The 9,404-nt window shown below is 37.6% G+C and overlaps 1 protein-coding gene across 1 annotated transcript in view; it reads right to left on the reverse strand.

Annotated features, from left to right (window-relative positions):
• Positions 1-9,253, reverse strand: part of WDPCP (WD repeat containing planar cell polarity effector) — a 358,303-nt gene extending 349,050 nt beyond the window's left edge. Inside the window, exon 1 of the mRNA XM_047069187.1 lies at positions 9,176-9,253. Within this exon, the coding sequence (XP_046925143.1) occupies positions 9,176-9,253 (78 nt within the window). The remainder of the gene's footprint in view (positions 1-9,175) is intronic.
• Positions 9,254-9,404: the final 151 nt, after the last annotated feature.

The raw sequence follows: 9,404 nt of genomic DNA on the forward strand, positions 1-9,404 counted from the left end.
GATCCTGTTTTTAATCACACTATAATCTACAATGGCTCTTTATCAATTGAATGGATGCTATGCAAAACACATATTTCTAAATGTGCGGATACTTAAAACAGCAAAGGCACCTTAAGATTTCTCTCTAAAAATTACTTTGCTGGTTTCAATGAAACACAATCAGATTATAACAAAATTGTTACATAAAGAGCTTTAATTATTGTTCATTAAAGAAAACATCAAAATGAATGATTTTTAACCAGAATCATACCAATTTTATATATGCTATAAGTAAAATTAATGAGGTTAATTTCTTACTGTGTAAGTGTAAAATCTTGTAAGCTCCAAAATACCTAGAGTATCCAGAGCCAACATTCAATTTTAAGGATTTGAAACTTAATACTCCTTCAATAGCTCTGTTGGATGTTGTTAGAATGGTATTTTAAATATTTTCTGCAATTTTAATTAAACATTACCTAAATAATGCTGAACTGGAAAAAAATGTTAAAAACATCTCCAAATCCAGCATAATAGATTAATGCTCTATTGTTTGTTGCCTTAACAAAAACGAATGATTCAGAAACCACCTGGAGATTCAAACTCACAATGAATTGCAATGACATTTGTACTACTTGACATTAATTATTACCAGAGTTGATTCTCTAAGACGGCAGAGAAGACAACCTTATTATTAGTATAATTGGAAATATGCTAATATGCCCACCAGAACAAAAATCCTCTCTTGTAACATACTGCCATTACCTGTGAAAGGTAACTTATGAACTAATCAGTGCTAATGTGTTCGTTAATCTAACAAGGAACTATAAAGAGAACAAGGCCATGAACCACCAGTCAGTTGACTGTGATTGTATGTATCTGAACTGGAAGGGGGGAGGGAGCACACATGTCTGTGGCCTCCTTGGAGTATGAAGATGTCCTATTCTGCTATAGGACTACATGAGATTTCTGGTTATGAAAACTCTCCCTTCGAAAATTCACTATAAATCAAGAATAGATTCATGAGATCATGAGATTGATCATGAGATGATCATAGATCATGAGATTAGGCAAAGTTTGACTGTGAAATGATTGGTTGAGGTATAAAAAGTCTATCAAAATTTATGTATTTACTTCTAACTTGTATATATGATTCTTAAGTTCTCTGCAGCTCAAAAGCTTTGAGTTTGATACCCATATGCCGAAGGAATACGACACCATTTATCATATTCCTCAATTCATAAATAATTTATATTTTTAGATCTACTTTATATCACTTTATTATAAATTAAACAATTAGGAACAGCATTATCATCACTTTAATCAGTTATTTTAAACCATATTTCATCTCTGCATCATCTTAGCTTTGACTTTATTGGTTTAATAATCTCTTCCAAAGGCATGCCACAATTTATTTCTCAGTGGTTTTTATAGTATTTTTCAAAATTGGTATTAATGGGCATTAATTTAATTCAAAATGAAGTCATACTTTTATTAAAAGTAAGTCAATCTTATTTGACTGGGTTTCAACAATTAGATTATACGGCAGTATTTTATCCAAAACTGAAAATTCAATGAGCAAATAAACCACCTCAAGGCTTTGACAAAAACATATTTAAGGAATATGGTAAGATGAAAGCATTTAATTACAAATATTGTTTGGGGAAGGTGTTAATAAAATTCTATTTCAATTTTTCCTAACACTTTCAGAGCATATTGAATTAATCAAGGTAACTCTAAATCAAAGAGGGACTGTATAACATTAGGCAAATTTTAGTAAAGCTCTGAATAAGTAATAAATATTTTTGAAAGTCAGGTAGTTTTCAATTTTCTGTTTTCAGACAAATTGAAGAAACGGCCCAAATGAGTTAGATCACTGAAAACAATTTCTGATTACAGGCCTCTACATGACTTTGTTTTGCAAACGACATAGAAGGAGTTCTAAGAATTCTCATCTTCTTATTTATGTGAGTAAGGTTTCTAAGCACTTACAACTATAACTCTGGAAAACGGTAATAAATTTGAAACTGAATCCAATCTCATTCTAAACACAGGTAATAATCATCCACATATATATAAACTAATCAGGGGAGAAAAAGTCCCATCCATTGAGATACACCCCATTAAATTTATACTTTTAATTTTTAATAAGTATCTAAATTTGCAACATTTGTTTTGATACACTGTATGCGATTAAGAACTGTGATGACAAGTTTATTATACCAACAGCCATAAGTGATAAATTTAAAAAAAATCTAGATTCAATTTATATTCATATTTTTGTCATAAAAAACTATTATAACACGCTCATAAAAGACTTTTTTAGCATTAAACTACATTAAAGTAAGATAAAATTGGAAGTTTGAGATTAGCAATGTATAGAAACCTCAACTTTTGACCGTCAAAGAAGACATATTTACCTATTTTTTTAAAAGGACAATGGTAGGAAGATATTTACATTCCACTGCATTTTTTTAAAGTTTATTTTGAGAGAGAGAGGGAGAGAGAGCAAGGGAGGGGTAGAGAGAAAGGGAGAGAGAGAGAATCCCAGGCAAGAGGCTTGATCTCACAAAGCATGAGATCATGACCTGAGCCGAAATCAAAAGGCAGACACTGAACCCACTGAGCCACTCAGGTACCCACCCGCTGCATGTTTTTTAAAGAATGATCTAACAGTTGTTTTTTTTTTTTTAATTCAATATTCATAATACATTGGAAATTACAATTTTTATAATTGTATAAACATCATGCATTTTAGATGTTAATTTTTAAATGTATGAGGGGATATGTAGTTTGCTTTCTTAATGTAAGAAGATCTTTTCTAGATATGGCTAGAAGAATCTGAACAAATCACAACTCTTGAAATTGAGTTTCTTTTTTTTAAAAAAATTTTTTTTTCAACGTTTATTTATTTTTGGGACAGAGAGAGACAGAGCATGAACGGGGGAGGGGCAGAGAGAGAGGGAGACACAGAATTGGAAACAGGCTCCAGGCTCCGAGCCATCAGCCCAGAGCCTGACGCGGGGCTCGAACTCCCGGACCGCGAGATCGTGACCTGGCTGAAGTCGGACGCTTAACCGACTGCGCCACCCAGGCGCCCCTTGAAATTGAGTTTCTTAAACTGAGGATAATACTCTACTTCAGGATGATACATATGTAATATACATATTCACTATCTGATTTTTGTAAAATGTAAAACAATATGATTAAATTTATGGGGGCCTATAAAAAAATAACACCTCCCTTAATTTCGAGTCCTTTTTATATGAACTGGACCAACTAAGACATAACATGAAAAATCTCAGCTGCAAGTCATGAAAACTTGATTCATTTCTAGGGGCTATATATTAAACTGAACTATAACTAAATTCCTATGTACCACGATTCTTTAAAATTAAACTTCGCCAAATATAAGAGGGTATTACAAAACCAGACTTGGGAATTAAGGCACTGAAATGTAAAAAGGAAACAGAGGTCTTAGATTTAGAAACAAGGCTATGGACAGCCAGCCTTACCCAGTCAATCCCATCTTTTGGGGACAGTTTACAACTTCCTATCTTAAAATAAGCATCGTGTAACATAAACCAGTAAGAATAATACATGCCCATTTTCTGGGCCTCCATCTACAGATCTCAGTAGTTTCATTTACATGGAGCCAACTATATTCCACAGGCAAACCAAGCATACTAGACAATAAATACATCATACTGAAATAAAAAAATAATTTTGCTACATGTGTATTTTATAATTGAAACTGTTCTTAATTCTGCCTATAGGTTAAGCCTGATAATTTAGCTAAATGAGTTGGTATACAAGTGAATAAGCTATTTACCAAAAATTGGTAATATATAAATTTTTATTAAAGTGTCAACATCTGTGAAATTTCAGATATGCTCAGTACTCTACAACAACTTCTAATCATTCTTCAATATAATTTGCATTTACAAAATTTCTGCTTGGCTAGAAAAGTTTGAAACTGATTGGGTTCATTAAGCCAAGATAGTTAGTCTTCAAGACTCCACAATAGCAATTTTGAAGACATTTCTCTTTACCGATTTTGAGGAAGACATCATGTTGTGCTCTATGAGGCATACATTGATGTATAAGAGTCTCTGAACTCAGAGAAAGCATCAGTCTAATACAGAAAAGTTGAGAGCATTGCACGGTGACTACCACCTAAATTCTAAAATTAACATTTTACTATACAGTATTTCCTGTAACTATATTTGCTTTATCTATATTATAACTTTGTATGGACATAACTATTCATCCCCCTATATATCCATCAATCCATCTTATATTTTTTAAAAGGTTTTATTTTCAAGTAATCTTTATGCCCAATGTGGGGCTTGAACTCACAACCCTGAGATCAAGAGTCACATGCTCCACAGGCTAGGCCAGCCAGGCATCCCTGATGCATTTCAAAGAAAGCTGCAGACATAAGTATGTTTCATCCCTAAATATTTCAGCATAACTATCATTAGCTAGAGCTTAATAATTTTTAGTTTTTAAGAGAAAATTTACAAATATGAAATGTACAAATCTTAAATGTTTCACTTGCAGATTTTTGCAAATGTCTACGCCTCTCTAATCCACACCCTCATCAAGACATAGCAAATTACTGTCACCTAAAAAGTTCCTTCTTGCCCATTTGCTGTCAATCTCCACCCCAACTCCCACTTAGAGGGAACCAGTGTTGGTGAATTTTTCCCCACCATTAATTAGTTTTGCAGATAATTTTTAAATTCAAAATTTAAAACAAAGAGTGATCAGACTGAGGAATCAAAAAAGACTTCACATGAAGAGATGTATAGAAACATGATAAATATAAAAAACACTTAACAATTGTAGAAATTAGGTGTGGGTATAGGGGTGCGTCAGTTAGCAATTTACTACCTCTCAGCTCCAAAGGACGTTTTAGCAACAGCAAGAAGATTGGCTAAAGTACAAGACATAAGGGGCACCCAGCTGGCTCAGTCGATTAAGCATATGACTTTAGTTCAGGTCATGATCTCACAGTCTGTCAGTTCGAGCCCCAAGTCAGGCTCTGTGCTGACAGCTTAGAGCCTGGAGTCTGCTTCAGATCCTGTGTCTCACTCTTTCGGCCCCACCCCCGCTCACATTCCGGCTCGCTCTCTCGCTCTCTCGCTCTCTCTCTCTCTCAAAAATAAACAAACATAAAAAAAAAAAAAACTTTTAAAAAAAAGACATAAAATGCACATTAATACGTTATTTTTTCCTCCCATTTAACCTTCACTTCAATATGTTAATTATTCACATTCAATTGTTTTCTTTTTGGCCTATTCTCCTGTCCCTGCTCTGCCCATTCTTCGACATACTGTCCAAGGCCTAGCTCTTCCCACTCTTTCCTATCTCTTATGAGTCATAAACTGATCCATTGCAGTCTTTTTGTATGTCTTAATTTCTTCAAACATAGGCATAAGTATATGTCTTTGGACATATTTATGACAAAATGTAGATACGTCTGTGCTTACATTTTTTTTTTTTACATGTAAAGCTATTAGCAGTAACATAAGACACGATTTCATAATCTCTAGTTAGTAGGGGATACGAAAAAGCATTATTTGGGGCACCTGGGTGGCTCAGTCAGTTAAGCATCCAACTTCATTTAGCTCAAGTCATAATCTCATGGTTCATGATTTCAAGCCCTGCATCAGGCTCTGCACTGACAGTGTGGAGCCTGCCTGGGACTCTCTCTCTCTCCCTCTCCTTCTGCCCCTCCCCAATTCACACACGCTCTCTCTATCAAAATATATACATAAACTTCAAAAAGAAAAGGCATTAGTTGATTTTTTTTAATAAAAAAACTTTCTTTTTATAACTACAAAATATACCTATATACTCAAGAGTGAGTATATGTGCATGTGTGTCAGCACATGATCTCTGGGAAGGGATTGGTAATATTCTTTGTTAAACTGGGTGATGAGTACAGTTGAACAAATAAAATGAATTCCCAATATTTTCTCCACCTACCCATACATTTAAAGCACCCTCAAGCCACTGTCCAGTGATGTCTCTCTTCTTTCTCCTTCCTTAGAAATTTCACAACTATTGTAAAATTTGATTTACGAAAAGCATGTTTGTTTAACCCAATCTGAAAATATAAACAATTATAAAACCAGCTAGACATGTAATAGGAAAAACTCATAAAAGACGTAAGTCACAGAAAACAAATATATCCAAACAAAACATATGACAATTCATTAAAAGCATGTATGAACATGCACTGTTGTACACATTCAAGTATAAAGATATCCCAACTGGGCTCCTTTCTCTCCTAACCCCCATTATTGGTGGGGTCTGAACCTGCCAATCTATTTCACACTTCTATATGTGGTAAGTACTCTTCCATCTACTCAGAATGTGGCAGGAACACAGGCATTCTAAAATAGTAAAGAGCAGCAGGCAGATGTTGTTTGGTGTCATCAAGACAATGACACTGCTTTCTCAACCCCTTCCCTGGGCTTGCTAAGTCCCTTCAAGCTCCAGGACAATGCAGTGTTTGGAAACATTCTTTCAAACAGACACACACCAAGACTGTTAAAGTTCTTCCAAAATAGAAAGGCCATGGTTAAGACCAGAATTGAGTTTCTTGCCTCTGACAGTACATTTCCTGTGCAGTCAGTAGCACAGACAGCTATGCACTCCATTCTACACTCAGGGGCAAAAGAAACACCCCACAAAAATATGTTGCAGCTGTTCCTGTTCTGGGTGATGCCTTGCTTCCACTAACTTCCAACAGCTGTGCAAAAGAACTTCCTGTGATAATGAAAATGTTCAATATTCTGTCCCAAGTGGCTTTTGGACACTTGAAATCTAACCAGTGTGACTAAGGAACTGGACTTTTAATTTTATATTTAATTTTAACTAATTTAAATTTAATAGCTGCGTGATTCACAGCTATAGTCTTGGGTAACACATTTCTGGAGCCTCGGTTAAAAAAAAAAAAAAAATCAGGAACTTAAAGCAGCTCTCTTAGCACCAAACCAAAACCCTACCTATAAAACAGTAAATGTGGTTCTACCTCTTATCTTAGCTGCCTGGCAAAAACATCCATTTGCCTTCATTCAGGCAGCACCTCCTTTGTGAAGTCCTGGCACCCCATAGTTGCTAACTCTTTATCACTAACTAGGCCACACCACGTTGTCATTTACATAATTGTATTCCCTGCTATTATGGGGGCTCCAAAAAGGCAGCAATTGTATCGTATTAATCTCTGAATTCTCAGAGCTTAATAGGGTGCCACATCCTAAAACCCTTGCCCTACATTTTCCTGGCCAATTTTTTTTTTTTTTAAGTTTGTTTATTTTGAGTGAGCACAAAGGGGGAAGGGGCAGAGACAGAGGGAGAGAGAGAATCCTAAACAAGCTCTACACCATCAGTGCAGAGCCTGATGTGGGGCCCGAACCCACAAACCATGAGATCATGACCTGAGCAGAAGTTGGACACTTCACCGACTGAGCCACCCAAGCGCCCCACACCAGTTTTCATCTACCAATCCCAGCTCTTTACTACTCTACCATTTGAAATCTCATAATCCAATTCACAACCAACATCTTAGAACTAGAGAAATCCAAGGTCATTTTATCTATATCAAAGGGCTTGGTGTTTTACCTCCATAAACAATTGCTCAGTAGAAAACACTGTAAAATAGTGAAAATGATGCATATTAGGAAATCAAGTGGAAATAACGAGTAAGCAGTTCAACACAGAATCTGGAATTCAGGACAAAACACCAATTTGGGAATTTTTTGACACAGAAGTAACTACGCATTTGACATTTGTAACCATGCAACTCAGGACGTAGATCACTTAGGGATTAACTTAGGACGTAGATAGAAGAGCAAAGGCACTGCAATGTTAAGAAGTCAAAGGCAAAAAAGAACATGCAAAGAAACCTAAGAAGAGACAACCAGTGACATAAGAGGAAAACCAGAAAAGTATATGAATAACAAGTGAATAAAGTGATTCAAAGAAGAGAGAACCATTCAGTTATAAGTAATACTGATAAAGCAAATTGGAAAGTAAAATGCTATAGTTCTTTCCTACAATAGCAAACCCTCCAAAATGAAGAGAGTAAAACTGAAAGATACCACTTGGCATTCAATCACCAGTGATAGAGAAAAACTAGAAGTTAGAGCAATGTTATCTAATATAGATACTGCATTCATTTTCTTTACACATACGTCATTCCAGAGCACCACATCTTCCTTTCCCTAGCCACATCAAACAAGGTTTCAGGGAGCACAACAATTCTCTTGGGCAGCATTAATTTTAAATCAAAACATCCCGAGTTGTACACCAGCTGAGACACTGCCTGAAACAACTAGTGTCTCCCATTCAAGTACTACATGTCCCTTAGAAATTCAGGTTTGGCGTAATTCAAAGGTCAAGATGGCTTATACAGAGGCCAGTTTTCAAAAAATAGGCAAAAGTCGACATTCACAAGGACTTAGAGAAAAAGATCCGTGAACTGTGAACTCCAGGAGAGGAAGGGCTCACTTCCCACAAGGCAAGCACTATTTTTTATTTAACTTTAAAAAAGCTGTATCATACACAGGAGAGGGGGCGCGAACTTCAGGACACTACGCCCTCCAGAACGCTGCTGCCCTAACACTCAGCGCTGAGGCACCGGCGAGCTCGCGGGCACTGCCCAGTAGGTAAGCGCCCGGGTAGATAAAAGCAAAGCAGGCCGGCGCCTACCCGGCATTCTGGACCCTCAGGTTAACAGAAAACCCCTAGCCCTCGGGCCCTGGTTCACCAGCCTCTGGAGTAGGGCAGACGTGCGGCCCCTGGCCACCTCAAAGGAGCGTCCCCACAAACTGCTCACCTCGTCACCCGACACTACCACAGAGGAGCGTCCCCTGGCAAGTAAGGAAGGAGACCGTGCTTTCCACGGCACGCTAGCTCTGTCTCCAGCGTTTCGGAGCTGCGGCAGCCACAATCCCCCCAAGTACTCCCCAGCGGCCCGTGCGTGCGCGCGCTCTCCCGCCTCGTCGCTTAGCAACCTGAGAAGCCTTCCAGTCTTCGCGACACGTCAATTCCGCCCGCCCCTCCAGGGTGCAAATAGTTTTTAAAAAGATTTTGTTTCCGGGTCAAACCGATTTACGCAGCGGAAGGTCTCTTTGCTTCACACATTTACCCTTGGGAATAAGATAAGCCTCAGATGCGTACGTACGGGGGATGTAGCTAACAGATCTGTATCTCCTCCCTCAAGTTCCACATGCCTCCCCTCCCACCAATTGCTGGGCGCCATCAGGCAGGTCCTTTCCCTTAAGCACAAATCTTCTGCTCATCGCTGTCTTCCAATCACAGCTGCCGGCCCTCAGGGACTACTTTGCAATCCGCGAAGAGCGCAGGGAGAAGGGAGTGAGTGGGCCCTCTGACCTCGGGAAGTGTAGTTCAAC

The sequence above is a fragment of the Lynx rufus genome, unplaced genomic scaffold (genome assembly GCF_022079265.1).
Source record: "Lynx rufus isolate CCGP_SWC_20201006 ecotype Redwood Valley unplaced genomic scaffold, mLynRuf1.p SCAF_8, whole genome shotgun sequence".
NCBI classification, from domain to species: Eukaryota; Metazoa; Chordata; class Mammalia; order Carnivora; family Felidae; genus Lynx; species Lynx rufus.